The sequence below is a fragment of the Pimephales promelas genome, chromosome 15, assembly GCF_988280905.1.
Source record: "Pimephales promelas chromosome 15, fPimPro1.hap1.1, whole genome shotgun sequence".
NCBI lineage: Eukaryota > Metazoa > Chordata > Actinopteri > Cypriniformes > Leuciscidae > Pimephales > Pimephales promelas.
The window spans coordinates 18,980,715-18,997,963 of NC_142783.1; the positions used below are offsets into that span (position 1 = coordinate 18,980,715).

General features: G+C 36.0%; 1 protein-coding gene across 3 annotated transcripts; it reads right to left on the reverse strand.

Annotated features, from left to right (window-relative positions):
• Positions 1-1,647: 1,647 nt before the first annotated feature.
• On the reverse strand, positions 1,648-15,487 carry p4ha1b (prolyl 4-hydroxylase, alpha polypeptide I b). 3 transcript variants are annotated; one of them, XM_039670591.2, is made up of 15 exons: positions 15,266-15,487; positions 13,285-13,361; positions 12,712-12,808; positions 12,208-12,359; positions 11,171-11,308; positions 10,458-10,697; positions 9,585-9,799; positions 9,324-9,500; positions 5,462-5,532; positions 3,840-3,939; positions 3,676-3,729; positions 2,952-3,017; positions 2,586-2,654; positions 2,405-2,501; positions 1,648-2,313 (listed from the first exon to the last, which is right to left on the reverse strand). In XM_039670591.2, exons 2-15 carry the CDS (start codon positions 13,358-13,360, stop codon positions 2,243-2,245), a joined length of 1,623 nt encoding a protein of 540 aa, XP_039526525.2. In that variant the 5' UTR covers position 13,361; positions 15,266-15,487; the 3' UTR covers positions 1,648-2,242. The 3 variants fall into 3 exon arrangements, with proteins under 3 accessions (XP_039526525.2, XP_039526544.1, XP_039526515.2); XM_039670610.2 differs by lacking the exon at positions 5,462-5,532 and adding an exon at positions 8,743-8,813 and having other exon boundaries at positions 15,266-15,486; XM_039670581.2 differs by lacking the exons at positions 5,462-5,532; positions 15,266-15,487 and adding an exon at positions 8,743-8,813 and having other exon boundaries at positions 13,285-13,399.
• Between the last annotated feature and the right edge of the window lie 1,762 nt (positions 15,488-17,249).

Sequence of the window (17,249 nt, forward strand, 5' to 3'; positions counted from 1 at the left end):
CCGATAAGAGCAGACGTGGTCCTGCAGGCTTTAGACGGTAGGGCAGACTTTGAGCAGCATCTCGCGGAGGGTGGACAAAGGTGTACAGCAAGTGCTTTCTCAGGGATAGAGCTGTATCCCTTCTCGAGTGACGCAGAGACAGAAGAGTGGAGCCTCCAGGTTAAAGGTGCATTCCACACTTTAGTAAGCTCTGAGAGCAGCTCTGGGAGGAAGGGCGCAGGCCTAGCTGAGGGTGCTTGACAGCGGCGATGAAGAACACGAGGGAGAGAAGGCGAGGGCTAGGCTCGAGGGAGGGATACCGGCGAGCACTTCGCATCGGCCGCAGGCTCCGGTGGCTTTTGATAATGGCGCTTCTTCCTATGCGGTCCTACAAAGGGTGGAGAGACAGCTTCTGTGGTGACGGCTTCGAGTGGAGTGGAGATCAATCAGTAATCAACTCAGGACAAGATAAATAACAGCAGAACCCACCTTTGTTCCTTGACAGTTTATCAGCATCCCACCTCCACCCCATCTCCTCACTTTTAGTTCCATCTACTTAGTACTTTGGGTTCGGGCAGAAATTCTGAGCTCGGAGCCCCTGTCCTCCACCCGGACAGCACGCCAAGTGTGCATAACCTTTACCATAATAATTATATGCAGATGTGAACTTAGGGAGGAGGAAAAAAGCCAATTTGCTATGCACAAACAACCCAAATAAACTGAAGAATGCTGGAGGGTACAAATTAAAAACAAAATCTCCACAAGATGCAATTCGAACAATCAATTTGCTAGAGAACGATCATCAGGTTTTAAACAAACATACTGCTCAAGTGTTGCTGTCGGGAAAGCAAATAGGTGACAAGCCTTGCAAATTCTAAGATCATTATATAAATTGTATATTAATTGTATACAAAGCAGTTCATTTTAACCTTTAATGGTATAGTTGTCACAAACCGTTTGATTAGAACAAAAGATGTTCTAATCAAAAGATGATTAGATTCAAAAGTCTTGTAATAAATAATCCACACAATTGAACTCAGAAGATAGCAGGCAACATACACTGAAAGGACTGTGCATCAATTCATGTTACATTTTTTGAATTCAACTTTTTACTCAAATTGTTATAGTGGTAATATAAATAACAGAATATGAATAGTTCAATTAGACATTTTTGGTATGCTTCTCAAAGGGTTAGTTCACCCAAAAATGAAAATGAAAATTCTGTCATTAATTACACACACTCATGTCGTTCTATACCCGTAAGACCTTCGTTAATCTTCGGATCACAATTGTAGATCCTTTTGATGAAATTGCAACTGAAACGTTGACTTTTCAAAAAGTTCATAAAGAGATCTTAAAATAATCCATATGAATTGAGCTTTAGATGATTAACAGATTGAATTTAGGCTTTTATTCTTGTATATAATCATTGATCAGTGAATATAAACAGAAGCTCAACAGAACCTCATTGGTTTTTTTCGCATGTCAAGCCACAACTGATGTATGAGTTGATGAATGCTTATCAATCAACATCTGAATGACCTCAAAAGTCACCAGCCAATAGAATTTTAAATTATCCAGAATGCATAAGTTTAAAAGTTGTGACATACATTTCTGACACATCTCACAATTTTATAAAACGAAAGAAAAAAAAAAGACAACTGAAAATGATGTCATAGATTTTATTTCTGTAAAAAAAACGATCACACTTAAAAATATTTCCATACGCACATAAAAAAACAAAAAAAAAAACAGACATTGTTTGCAATGGCCCAAGGAATAAAAAAAAACTATTTGGTAAATGTTTCAGGGGTTTATAAAAACAATTTTGTAACAGATTATTTTCCTTTTCTTGGTCTAAAAAGTTGGGCTTGCACTGTGCCGTGTTTTCTTTAACATTTAATTATATTAAGGTTTATGGAGTGTTCAGTCGTTTAAATTAAAAACTAAAAAAAAAATAGAGGTCTGTTGGAGTTTAAGACATGACAGGACGAGCAAAATAAACATATGGAGTTCAAATTTAACCCTAAATAAATAACTAAAATAAAATATTTGATTGGATCTATGCATATTCATAGTTTGTAACAGTCAGGGAATATCCTGCCCAGAAACCTCACAGCATTTCTGGGTCTATTATTTGAGTAAAAGGTAACAATAGAAGAAATGCATAGACTGATGCATCGTCATTCACTCCTTGTACAAACACACATCATACTGACTAAAACTGACACTGAACAGGAAATAAGAAAAGAAAAAAAAGTGATCATTCCATCTCAGACACTGCACAGGGTCGTCTGAATTCTTGACCTCGTTCATGTATCCATTTGTTTGATACTGGAGGAAAAGAGAGTAGAAACAAATAAAACAACTGAGAATACAAACACTCATACATATTATATTTATATATATATATAGACACACACACCCCATTTGTTTCCCACTAATACTGGACAGGCAGCATGTCTTGTGCTGTAATCTCCTTCTCCACTGGCAAAAAGGTTATACCAGAATACTGCTGTACCCTGAAAGGTAAGAGAGAGTAAATAATAAAATGAATGAACTAGTTTACACATGAAGAAAATTATTTATTTGTAGTGGTGTTTCACCTTTTTAGGCCACACTGCAGCGCCTACATCAGGGAAGACTGTAGCGCCCCCTGCTGACACGTCACTCATCTACAACAAGTAATATTATGTCATGATAATACATATCTATCATCCCAAGTTGATAAATAAGGAGTGATGCGAATTATTCCAGCCCACCCACACTTTTTAGAGTGTGACTTTTTGCATCCGCAACTGCTATAATGTTACATTACTTTACAATTTATTGCAAGCATTTTAGCAAGCATATTTACAAGCAAACAAGCTAATCAGATATGTGATAAATCATGTTAAAGACCATACAATGTTGATAGTTATGATTGACATTAATATATGTGTGTGTCTGCATGTCAAAGTCAGTTTACTCACATAAAAGAGCCAAGTTGCAATTCTGTTTCCTGTTCCAAGTTCTTTAAAGGCATCTGGTTCATCTTTCTGTTTATAAGAAACCGTGTAAATAAAAGAAAGAAAGAAAGAAAGAAAAAAACACAAGACACGAGCTTACCCCACTGTTCAAAAGTCTGTGGTCTGTAAGATTGGTTTAATGTTTTTGAAAAAAGATGCTCACCAAGACTGTATTAATGTTTATCGAAAATACAGTAAAAATAGTAATATTGTGAATATAATTGCAATTTACAATAACTTTTCTATTTCAATATAGTTCAAAATCGAATGTATTTTTGCCAAATTCCTGTGAAGGCAACGCTAAATTTTGAGCAACATTACTCCAGTCTTAAGTGTCACATGATCCTTCAGAAATCATTCTAATATGCTGATTTGGAGCTCAAGAAACATTTCTTAATATTATCAAATAATATTATTTTTTGTAGAAACTGTGATACATGTTTTTTTTCAGGGTTTTTGATGAATAGAAAGTTCAAAAGAACAGCATTTATTTGAAATATAAAACTTTTGTCTTTACTGACACTATTGATCAATTTAATTAAGACATGCTGAAAAAAACATGCTTTTAAACCATTTAAAATCGTATGCCAAACTTTTTAATGGTACTGTAAATAAACAGTTATAATCCTAAACTGATTTGCTGATATGTGAGACTTTTTACCGGTGAAAGAAAGACACAGGAACTCACCCTTCCAAAGTCAAAATGAGGTTCGTACTGACCACCAACTCCATAATTTGCAACCTGAGATGAAAAACATTGCTTATGACAACCTTTTTACCACTTTGATATTACAAAAGGTGGATTCTTGTTAAAAGCATCTGATTGGCTGATTGTGTAAAAGTTCCTCTTACCTGCAGCTCTTCTGCTGTGTCCATTTCCAGGCCTGTTATATCCTCGATACGCTGGTTAATCTTTTCAATTGTAGAATGCTCGTATCCAGACAGCCAAGCACTAGAATGAGGGGAGAAAAAGACTAGAAACTGAAGAAAAGTGAAACAACTATATACAAAAGCAACTAATATTCCATTACATGATAAACAAACCTCATGCCACACCATGCACATGAAGGATTTTCAGACGTTTTCACATCCTGTTTTCAGTGAAAAGATTTCTGAAGTTGAAATTATTTTATTTAGTTATAGATGTGAAAAAGTCTGATTGTGATAAAGACAACCAACAGGTGAAGCGATGAATGGTGGAAAGAGAAATTAAAAAGAAAGAGGGGGCAGCAATCAGAAAAATTTGTTCACATTCTTCACTCAGAATATTAGAGTAAAGGAATTCAGCAACACTGATCTCATTCAGGATTCTGAGTGAGTCTGTGTGTGTGTGTGTGTGTGTGAGAGAGAGAGAGAGTGAGAGGGAGAGAGAGAGAGAGAGAGAGAGAGAGAGAGAGGGGGCCTCTCAGTTTCTGCAAATCATTCATTTAAAAAAATATGAATACAATACTGTTCAAAAGTTAGGGTTCAGTAAGATTATATGAACGGTTTTGAACAAAGTCTCATGCTTAGTTATTTTGATAAAGAAAATACAGTACTAAAAAACAATACTATTGTAAAATATAACAATTTTAAAATAAATATTTTCTATTTTCATATCTTTTAAAATTGTATTTATTTCTGTGATGGCAACTCTGAATTTTAAGCAGACATTTCTTCAGTCTTCAGAGTCACATGATCCCTAATAAGCTGATTAGTTTCAGAAACATTTTAAAATCTGTAGTGCTGCTCAATATTTATGCAGAAACCACAATACTGTTTTCATGATTCTTTAATGAATATCACAGATGAATGAATGTTCAAAATTACCGCATTTGAAATAGAAATTTGTAATATGTCTTTACGGTCACTTTTGATCAATTTAAAGTTTATGCAGAATAAAAGTATACAACATTTTTTTTTAATGTTATTGACCCAAACTTCTGAATGGTAGTGTATATAGCATTTTTTAAAAAATATATTTATCTTCTTAACATAATGTTTGAAGTCTTAAACTCACAAACTGACACATTTATAGCTTTTGGTGTGAAAGGAGCCCTCAAGTGTTCCAGCAACTCCACCCAGTCTGTCTGTGCTGGGACGTGAGTTCTCAAACATACACACTCATAATAACTAGGAGAAGTTAAACCACTTTGGTGTGGGTGGAAATATGAGGGAGACAGTAGAACTATGTATAGCGCTATTAAAAAAATTATTTTAGTTCACAGACTCAAACAGCTGCTCCTGCAGAGTCCTAGACTTAGGCGCTAAGCTGTATGTGTGCAAAATTGTTCATTTATCGATTCTCAAACATTTAAGATTGTCTTAATATTAAGAGGACTGTAGTAGAAGAAAGACTCTTAACATTTGCCGCCTTTGAAAGTGGGTCACCAAAACTTAAATAGCCAAGTGAAGGTTGGATTTTTAAATTTTGCCACAAATTATGAATCTCCATTTGGATAGGATGTTTTGACCTTTGACTTTTGATCCCTTACCTCTTGGAGACTCTGTACTGGGCAGTGGTGAGTTTTCCCGTAATGGGATCGTGCACAGTGGCTCGCTTTAGCTATTCACCATTACACAATCAAAGAGGAGAAAGAGAGAGGAAAAGTTTAAAGAGGAGCAAAGAACACACAAAAGGACATGGACAGAATAAGAGCAGATAAAAGAGAGGGAAAAAAGGGGGGAGAGAGAGAAAGAGAAGTCAATTTAGAGTCATTTTCTGAACTGAAGCCATGTAAAGAACAGGGACAGAACTGTACACCAGCAGCAGTGATGAAAATTTTCTTTTATAATTTCAACTACTCAAGTCAAAGTTGTTAACATAAATCCTTGAATTACAAAATCCTAAACTTTCAAATTACAATTTTGGATCACTCTGTCCCTGTTCAAGCCCTCCACACAGAGCACATGACAACTACAGCAAGATAAAGTAACAAAGTAGAGCATTGCTTACTCTGTCTTTTTACCTTTTTATCCACCACAATGACAAAAGACGGCAAGACGGAAAACTCCTCAGCATGAAACTAATATCTAGAATATGTGTTTACAAAGTTACAAGTCACAGCTAGGGCCTGTGAACATGCAGTGAAATATTTTAAATTCTAGATGTCAGTATGCTCTAAAATAATGTTTTTTTGATATATATATACACTCACCAGCCACTTTATTAGGTTCAACTCGCAAGTACAGATTAGGACCCTTTTGCCTTCAGAACTGCCTTAATTCTTTGTGGTATAGATCCAACAAAGTGCTGAAAAAATTAGATATTTTGGTCCATACTGACATGATAGCATCAAGCAGTCCCAAAGGTGCTCTATTGGGTTGAGATCTTGTGACTGTAGAGGACATCTGAGTAGTGAACACATTGTCATGTTCAAAACCAGTTCGAGATGATTTGATCTGTGGCATCGCCATTATCCTCCTGGAAGTAGCCATCAGAAGACGGGTCCACTGTGGTCATAAAGCAATGGACATGGCCGGCAACAATACCGGCGTGTCATTTAAACAATCCTCAATTAGTACGAAGGGTCTAAAAGTGTGCCAAGACAGGCTTCTGCTGCTGTAGCCCATCTGCTTCAAGGTTCGACATGTGTGTTCAGAGATGCTCTTCTACAAACCTTGGTTGTAACAAGTGGTATATTATAATAACAAGTGGTTATTGTATACAAGTGGTAACAAGTATAGTTACTGTTGCCTTTTACTATCAGCTTGAACCAGTGTAGCCATTCTCATCTGACCTCAGGCATTAACAAGGCATTTTCGCCCCTCAGAACTAATGTTCTCTGGATATCGCAGTTTCTGAAATACTCAGACCAGCATGTCTGGCACCAACAATCATGCCACGTTCAAAGTCACTTAAATCACCTTTCTTTTCTTCTTCAGCATATTGTCTTGACTATGTCTACATGCCTAAATGTATTGAGTTGCTGCTATGTGATTGGCTAATTGTATGTTTACATTTATTCATTTAGCTGACGCTTTTATCCAAAGCGACTTACAATTGTTATATATGTCAGAGGTCGCACGCCTCTGGAGCAACTATTGGTGTCTCACAGTGGATTCGGACCCGGGTATCTCACACCCAAGGCATGTGTCTTCTCCACTGCGCCATCACCACCCCTGTTTGAGTTAGTGAGCAGTTGAACAGGTGTGCCTAATAAAGTGGCTGGTGAGTTTTAGTTATTCTCTGTTTTAGTTATTTAAAATATACACTGAACAAAATTATAAATGCAATATTTGTGTTTTTTGCCCCAATTTTTCATTAGCTGAACTCAAAGATCTACGACTTTTTCTATGTAAAAAGCCTATTTCCAGTGGCGGCTGGTGAAAATTATAGTAGGGGGGGCTGAATAAGAGGGGGGTCTGGGGGTTCCCCCCCATAAAATTTTGAATTTAGTAGATGTGATTTCCTGCATTCTGGTGCATTTTAGGCCTTAGGCCATGCCCTTACCTATACCAATAAAATAACTTAAACCAGTCAATACCAATGGTCAAATAATACAATAATAATAATAACAGTTTGACAGTTAATGATAATGAACAAGTTGAATGTTTATTATGCTCTGTGTGCTGACAGAAAAAGTGCAAACGCATAATATTGATAAATTATAATATAGGTAATACAAGAAATAATAAGTAATACAACAATCTAGTTTAATCAATCCCCAGCTGTAGACTATATATTTTTGACAATTGGATAATGGATAACAATGTGTTGATACTAGAGAAAGAGAGAGAAAAGGCTCTGAAAAAGAGGGTGGGACAACGTTCTTGATTGTAACAAGCAAGTATGAGAAGAAAGTTGATTTTAACTAGTATTAAACACAGTAATCTAGCTCAGAACATAAAAAACATCAAAAACAAAGCAAACACACAGGTATTAATATTCCTATAACTATTTTAATATCAAATGTGTGTGAAACAGTGTTTATGTGTGTGTGAGTGAGTGAGTGAGTGAGTGAGTGAGTGACAGACAGATCAATTCCCACGACTAACTTTACATTATTTCCACTCGACGTCACTGGCGCTGCCATTCTGCTCTCATCTGAGGTAAAAAAAATGTCCCGTGGTGCGCGTGCACGGTGCACTCCCCTAATCTGATACTGTGGGCGATATTTTCAGCGCCCCCAAACCATAAAATTTGACGGCGCTGATTGGCGAAATATAAACTTTTTTTGCATAGCAACCGGGGAACCATTGGCTTAAATTCCAGCACTGTGGGGCTGAGCGAACTGGCGCCCTGAGAAGACAGCCTATTGGCTATACTACTACACCAACATGATAAAAGTAACGAAAGTGAATGCAAATATCATTCTGGTGAGTTTAAAACACTTTTAAAAGTAAAACCATTATTAGCATATAATTAACACAGATTATTTTTCAAAATGATAAATTATAATATATATTAAAAAAACAGACAAACAGGTCGGAGGGAGGGCGGCGCCCCAGCGCCCTCTATGGGCGAGCCGCCCCTGCCTATTTCTCTCATATATTGTTCACAAATTTCACAAATAGGCCTTTTGTGTACATAGAAAAAGTCTTAGATCTTTGAGTTCAGCTCGTGAAAAATGGGGGCAAAAACGAAAGTGTTGCATTTATTATTGTATTCAGTGTATATTACATTGTTTAAAGCAATTAATTTAACAAATGCGATTTATGATTTGCAGTGTTTTGCATTGTTTCTGCTAAGGAGTTCTCAGATTCTATGGACCGGTTAAGGCATAACGGTTCGTCTTTTTGGCGGTGTTCTAGATTCCCACACTTATAGCCTTACCTCTTACTGATCCTGTAGGGGGCGGTCTCGAGCACGCCCGTGATGGGATTGGATATAGTAGCCCTACGGAGCTGAGGAGCCAGATATGGATTACACACAGGCTCTTGTAAAGCACTTTCAACCCCTCACTCATAAATAGTACATTTATATAGTCTAAGTTACTCAAACTCAAAAACTACTTAAACTTAACAGACTTCTATATTCTTGATTTCCGTTAGCATTTGAAAACTATTCATAACAAAATTATTATTCAACAGTCACATAAGCTATCTCCCAAAAATTTAATGACAGCGAATATCAGCAAAAAAAAAAAAAAAGTTGTACACGGTAAAGGTCCACATTTGCAAGTCACTGTCTAGAAGATTTATAAAAAAAAATATTTATATACAGTATATATATATATATATATATATATACAGTATATATATTTATATATATATATATATATATATATAATGATAATTATTATTTAAAATGTATAATAAAAAAATAAATAAATAAATACATAAACTATTAAAAGAATAACCAAATCACAAGTTCACACTGCAAACCACAGCATAACTTTAGTAAGTCCAACTCACTCTGGGTTTTGCCATCTCCTTCACTGTCTCGATCTCACTGTCAGAGATGATGTCATGAAAACGGACAATACGAGGGCGATCCCACTCATCTTCTTGCTTCACTGGAGCCAAAAGCAACAGTGGATTATGGTTGTTATCATAGTAACGGCAAAACAGGCGGCTTTGTCTGCGTGGGGTCTAGTAAAGGAAGCAAAAGAAAGAATTTGAGAAAAAATTTCAAACATTTAAAAAGTAGGGGGGAAAAACAATCTTTCTGCTCACCAGTTTTATTCCCTCTCCTCTGCACAACATCTCATATTTCTTTCTCTCTGGCAGAGGGTCTTTGGACCGTTTCCTCTCAGTGTCACGTTTGTCCAGAACTTTCTTCTCTCTTTTTTTATCTTCCACCTCCTTATTCTCAGCCTGTGTCTTTCTCTGCTTCTCCAGCTGGAACTCGAAGTACTTTAGGTTCCCATTGGCCCTGTGGTGATCTGGGTCTGAGATTCACACACAAAGGCAATTTTAAGTTTTGAAAAATATCATAGTTTAGTGTCATCAGTAATCATTTTTTTGTAAGTTCATTGTCTCCACCATGGTCCTTCCTTACAAAGCCATACGAGTTATTCCATTCAATCATCCATTGCAGTGACATGCCCCGTACATTACAAGTGTACTGTGGGTATACCATAGGGTTTGGTGGTGAAAAAACAAACCGAAATTTAATGTATTATTTAATTAAATTCTTGACCTTGGCCTTCTCTGCACGGCTACATAACGTGTGCATTCATGAGACTCCATTAGCACCATAGTTCACTCTTTCCCACTCAGAAGAAATCAAGAAAGAAATCAAGATTTTTTTTCATTAAACTTTATCGTATACCCACAGAACACTTGGGATATATGGCACGGGTCTGATGGGATCATCCTGTAATATACTTGTGCGTACGGCAATTAAGAGCATACGGCAATAGAACAACACCAGGGTGAGTACATTTTGACTTAACTTTCATTTTAGGTTGAACTATCCCTTAAAAATGATAAAAAAAATAAAAGCTAATTCAAAATTATAATAAATACTATGAAATATATAAACAACACTAAAATAACACAGCATTTAACCATGTTATTAAATGATTAGTTTGAGATTATCTTTACCCAGCTTCAGCATCCTCTTGGTGAGCTCGAGGGCTCGCTCTAGTTCACCCTGCTTGTAGATGGCATAGCTGAGGTAGTCCAAAACTGTGACCTTGTCTATGGTGGATTCCTCGCCTTCATCCAGCTGTGTGAGGGCCTGAGCCATCCAGAGCTCTGTGTGATAGTAATCTCCCTCAGAGTATGCAATCTTCCCCAGCTCATAGCAGTCTGCCACCGTCATCCGGCTCTTGTGCACAACACCTGAGGTCACACCAGTAAAGGGACACACAAAAACAAATGGTCTCTTAATCGGATGTCATATCTTCAGTGGTGTTGTTCTAACTATCATGATACTAATATGATTTCGATGTTGTTGTTGCTTATCCAAAGGACAGCCTTCTCACCTGTCAATCAAGCATTCGACTACAACAAGGGTTCACTTTCTAAATGATAATCTGCGGTTAAGTAGTCACAGGAGACATTTGAAACACACATCGCCTCCAGGTGTGATCAACTAGTCAGTGGTGTTATTTCTTTAAAATGGCACAGACATTATCACTCTATCTCATGGGAACATTTGAAAGAATTTCCAAAGGAATATAAAAACAACTTTTCACAGACACAACATGATGCTTCTCAAAGAGTTCATGCAGTCCGTGGTAACGCAATGTGCTTGATAAATATTTTCAAGTGGTCTGGAATGCATAAACACATAGACATGTACAGTCGCTCACCAGGCAGGTCTCCATTTGAGATGGTGTTGGCAGACAGCTGGTATGTGTCCTGTAATCTAAGCAAAGCTTTGGCTGCTCCTGTCTGGTCCTCATCTGTAGGGAAAAACTGCCTCTGGACAGTCAGATTAGAGATGAACCCTACAAAAGAGAACAGATAGGAGAGGCTTGATTTTGAGGAATACAACAGCTTAAGAAGTGTATAACACAGAGACATTTATGCAAATAATGCTATTACTAATGTATGACATAAATAATTTTTTACAGTAATTAACATTTTAATTCAACAAGGATGTAATAAATTGAGCAAAAGTGACAGGAAAGACATTTTATGTTATGAAAGATTTCTATTTGAAATAAATGCTGCTCTTTTGAACTTTCTATTTCTATTTAAGTATGCATGCAAAAAATGATCACGGTTATCACAAAAACATGAAGCAGCACAACTGTTTTCAACATTGATAATAATGAGAAATGTTTTTTTTTTTTTTTTTTTTTTTCAGAAATTATTATTATCAGTAGCATTTCTGAAGGATCATGTGACACTGACTGAACACTGGAGTAACAATGCTGAAAATTCAGCTTTACCATCACAGGAATAAATAATTTTTTAAAGCGTATTAAAATAGAAAACTATTATTTTTAATTGTTTTATTTACCACTATTTTAAATACATTTTCACAATTTTAAATTAAATTACACAATATTGCAGTTATTTACAGTATTTTTTAATCAAATAAATGCATCCCAGGTGAATGTAAGACTAAAAAATCATACCAACACCAAACTTTTAAATGGTAGTGTTAGTTTATGTCATACAATACTGTTATTTATGCTAAAAATTCTACTTGAAAATGTGTTTTATTTGTTTCCGAACCATGCAGAAAGTAGGACTTGATTGGTAAATACAAATCATTCTTTGCAAATTCAGAAATTCAGACACTCGAGATAGTAAAAAACAGTAGCTATATAAATATATCTTTAAATAATGTCATTCTGCCCATCCCTAACTACTATGTCAGACTTTGACGGTCACTAACCATTGGTGGTGTCTTTCAGCACCAGGCTCTCCAGGTTGGCCCACTCACTGTTGAGTCTTTTCATCAGTTTGAATGCATTGACAGGATGCCCCAGGAATCCCTCTGGGTCCTGTGTGGCTGTGTTCGTCAGTGAGTCCAGTTTGTCAGCCCACCTGATGCAGGTAAAGAAACAAAATATTCACCAGTTATTAATGAGCTGTCAAATGACTACCAAAAAATTACTGTGTGTGTGTGTGTCTCCATCCCCACAAAGATGGCAATATCCAAATGTTTTGTCTTTGAAGGGAAATGTTTTGGTCCGCATGAGGAAAACAGTTTATAAATCTGACTAAGTGATGTTTTTTGAAAATGTAAAAATGCAGACTGCTTTCTGTGATGGGTAGGTTTAGGGGTAGGGTTAGTCTAAAGTGATAGAATATCCAGTTTGTACAGAATAGAAATCATTATGTCTATGGATAGTCCCCACATAACACAACGTGAGTGTGTGTGTGTGTGTTTACTCACTCTTTGACCTGCTCTAGTCTGTTTTCCTCTTGTCTAATGTATTCTTTTAGTGATTTTACCAGGTCCTTCTCTGTGTACAGTAGGTCTGTCATCTGGCCTACAAATCAAAAAGTCACACGTCAGATCTGAAACAGAAGACTAAATATTACACAAACCTTTAATGACATATTTGTTATAACACCCTTTCGGGTGCTAGCACAATATTTCAGATACTTACTGAAATATTTCAGATACTTACTGAAATATTTCAGATACTTACTGAACTTACTGAAATTGCCATGTATAGATAACAGCATCAAACTAAAAATAATGTTCATGGGTTGGATCGCTTGATCAAAAGGAATTTTTGAAATGGTTTCTCCTAAAGGCTACAAAGCATTAACGGAGTCCAGTTCAGTTGGGTAAAAGTACTATGCATCCATGGATGGATGGATGGATAGATAGATAGATGGATAGATAAACCTTCACTTCTTAGTTACAGCCACTTCCTGCATGTTTAATATGTTTGGCACAATTTATAGCTTAATTAAAAATGGATACAAAGCAGAACAACACAATGGAAGATCATCTTACCTATAGAAGTGAAGAAATCATTGTGGGCGTACATAGAATGGAAGAGGAAACTCAACAGGAACCAAGACAATGCCATCCTGAGAGAAACAGACAGTGTCATATGTGATACATCTAACAATGCATTGCACAACATCTTCCTGACAATATTGAAAGAATTTATTATTTCTGTCTTTTGAGGTGTTCACACAAACAGATACTACAGCCTTTAGGGCAAGGGAAATGGATTACTGGAGCCATTAACATACACAGGCTGCTAACAAATACATTGGAAAGTTAGGCTTTGGTTGCCATAACCCCCAGTGCCCTCCCATTTGGATACATGGAATACAGTTGGCTGAATTTGGTCACTGCTGAGTCAGAAATTTTGGCACAAATGTGGTGTCCAGAGAGCAAACAAAGAGCATCCTGCTGGGCCTATGGGAATATCCCTTTTGTGTGTTTAAGCCAGTGCCAGCGTGTATAAACAAGATGTCACGTTTGTTTGTTAAAAAAGGACAAAAATGGCAACCAGGGGTAAGCCTTGGCTTAGAGCAAAGAGAAAGTCTCATTGGACAAATGTCCAACACACACAAGTGTAACACACATTATCTATCACATATTTTAATCAACATTAATAAATAAAAAAGTATAATTCTAAAGCTTAAACACTCAAAATTCATCCAAATTGGACATTACGTAACATGGAAAGCGGTACTAAATTTAAATTGTAAATCTGAGTTTAATATGTTGAAAATTTACTAAATACATCTGACACATGAGATATGCAACAAAAAAGACCCTCAAGGCACCAAACTAGCGGGACCTGGCAATGCTGTTTGCACATGTGCTCTGCAGGAACTTCTGTGTGAACTGAAGGCTTCTTCTTGGCAATAAATGTTAATGACATCATGTACTTTAACATAATAAGTATTCGCAATTAATTTAAGTATTTGTCATAATCATAATAGTTATAATCTTTTCAAAATGAGTAGACACTCTCATTCAAGGTAAATATTAAGTCCTTAAATTAGCAATGACTATAGGTTTTGGTATGTATACACCATCCTTTTTTAGACACCATGTCATGTTTTTCCTCCCATTATTGTCTCATATGTGGGAAAAGAAATTATTACTTAGAGTAAATTTCTTAGATTGTGAAAAGTTCCAAAGGTACTGCATAATTAGCTACAGGAGGAAAGCCCATTGAGTGGTGTTCGTGAGCTCGTGAGGGTCCAGCATGGAAGCCAAACAGTTCATTCGGTGCAGACTACACTGCCACGTCTTCGCCCCGCCCCCTCGAGAGCACGAGATGAGTAAGCCGACTGCAAACTCTCCAAAAAGTTCACAGATAACAGATGCCAAAAAAAAATTGTAAAACAAAAAAAATCTGCGCAATAGGGCGGGCGGGACTTTAAAACACATGGAATGCTGCAGCTTTGTGTGCCAGTCAACGAGACGCACGTTGCTACGTTACGCGTGCTTGACGCAGAGCAACACTGTAACATTTTTACAACGTTATTACAGTGCAGCAACATATGAAACGTGCTTTTGACTTGTCCATATCGATTTCCGCTTTAGAATTAAAAAAAAAAAAAACATTTTCCTCGAAATAGCGAAAACAAATACTTACATCTACGGAGACTTTATCATATCTCAAATTAGATTCCTAATTTGAATCTCAATATCTCATGCCTATTCCATCAATGCACATGTAGATTATTAGTTTATTATTGTGACTATATTATCGTGCATTGAAGATTGAGTGTAAGATAACCTCGTGCACGTCCGGACGACACTTTTTCTCAGCCAGAAGAAATTCCTGCCCGATATTTTTATCTTACGCATCAGGAGTTTTAAATATCAAAGTTTTTCATGTAGTGAAAATATAATGTATAATGCATCATATTACAATTACTTTGTCGATTTAAAAAGTATTTGCAACAACAAATCATTTGTTTAAAAAATAAAACCGCTCAAACTTGGAAAGCAAATAACTTCGTACCTTTCAGGCTATCACACGCGCAGAGAAACAGTGAATCGATATCGATCCAGAAGTTGCTCCAGTGGTGCTGATGAGGTGCTCAGTGTGGATGGAGGACTCTTCTGTGTTTACGATGCTTCTGGTGAGCTGGGCTTTATCTCCTCGACATGTGGCGGAGAGGATTCCGCTGAGCTGCTACGTGCAGAGTCTCACACTCTCCCAAAACTCATGGAACCAGGTGGAATTTAGAACTGCGCATGCGCACAATGCAATTCCTATTATATATCTCATATTACTTTCTTCTTCATTGGAATTCTGGCATATTTTTCATGTTACTTCTTGATTTGATACATATAATAAAGTTTATACTGACACAGTGGCTAATAACAGCCGGTGTGATTATTTCTTCAATGCCATTACGTGTCAGTCAAGGCTCACGATTACTTTTTATAGGCTATTACCCTTTTTATTTTATGGCTGTGGTCCATAATGAATATGCACTGAATTAATTTTTTTCTGTGCAAAAAGAAGTGGAAGTTTCTGTCTCTTCCCTCTCTTCACTCTGTCTTTCTCTGTTGCATCCTCCCTTTTTGATTTATAATAACCTTATGCGACATTCTGGGTTAAGACTTTGCTTTAATTTCTGAATGCAAACTTTGCTTTCCAAATTAACACTTGCTATAGGCTAAACGAGGCAACCGTTTTTCATATAGTCTGAAGAATTTTTGTTTGTTTTTGAAACTGTAACACAATATAGACACAACATAGTAGAAAAAATATATATTCTAGAAGTCAATGGGACCAGAAACTGTCTGGTTACTGATATTCTTCTAAATATCAGAAAATCAGCTGAATGGATTCGAAAACAGTAAAACTCAACTGTTTAACTCTGAGGGAGTTGTAAAATGAGCCTATTTCCAAAAAAAAGTGGAGTATCCCTTTAAGAACCTTTATTATCAACGTTGAACAGTTTTTGTTGCTTAATATTTTTGTTGAAACTATCTGATACACACTCCTGTTTGGAATAATATACTATTTTTTTTTAAAATGCTGTTTTTCTAAATTAATACATATTATTCAAAGTATGTATAACTGGGTCCACAAAACTTTCAATTTCAATTTCAATTTCAAAACACTTTATTTGTCCCCAAGGGGCAATTTGTGAGGCCACATATAGTAACGAAAACATTATGCATTGTAACACCATACGTTAAATAAATAACACAGTATACATAAATACATATTCTAAATTAATACATTCTATATTATTCAAAGTACGTATCACTGGTTCCACAAAACTTTTAAGCAGTGGAAACAGTTTTCACCATTGATAATAATAAGAATCATCATTAATATTTGAGCACCAATAATATATAGGCCTAATTGATATAGTTGATAGTAGCACCAAATCAACATTAGAATAAAGGATCATGTGAAGTAATGGCTGCTAAAAATTCAGCATTACCAATTAATTACACTTAGATATTAAAATAGAAAACATCCCTCAGTTCTGGCTATTTATTATTTTAATATTTCACAATATTACAGTTTTTAATGTGTTTTGATCAAATAAATGCAGTCTCTTTCATACAGCCCAAATGTACTACCTTTTCTGTGAGCTCTTATTTTATTTTTTTATTTATTTTATTTTATTTTTAAGAATATTTGGAATGACATACGAGTCAGTAAATAATGACTTATGGAAATATCTTTTCGTTCATTGACCCATCACTGGCATTTATCAGTACTATGATGTCAACATATTGGTATGTTCATACTGATATTTGACCTGATTAATAAGAACTGGGTTGTCATGGTGATATTACATTGACTGTCTGTTCTATTCACACCCACCTGTAATGGATATAATGTGCGTGTTATACCCTCAGTACATTTATTCTGTGGATCCAGCTGCTAGTCACAAAACAAAACAAAAAACCCTGATGAGCAAGCACACATATTCAGACAGAATGTTTATTTTGTTATTAGTGTGTTGGGCTTAATG

Excerpts from the sequence above, each read along its gene's own strand:
- p4ha1b (XM_039670581.2), bottom strand. The coding sequence starts at position 13,384 with ATGACACTGTCTGTTTCTCTCAGGATGGCATTGTCTTGGTTCCTGTTG. Across the intron at positions 12,809-13,284 it reads TGATTTCTTCACTTCTATAG|GCCAGATGACAGACCTACTG; the intron begins GTAAGATGATCT and ends TTTGATTTGTAG. Across the intron at positions 8,814-9,323 it reads AGGAGATGGCAAAACCCAGA|CTCCGTAGGGCTACTATATC; the intron begins GTGAGTTGGACT and ends CTGGCTCCTCAG.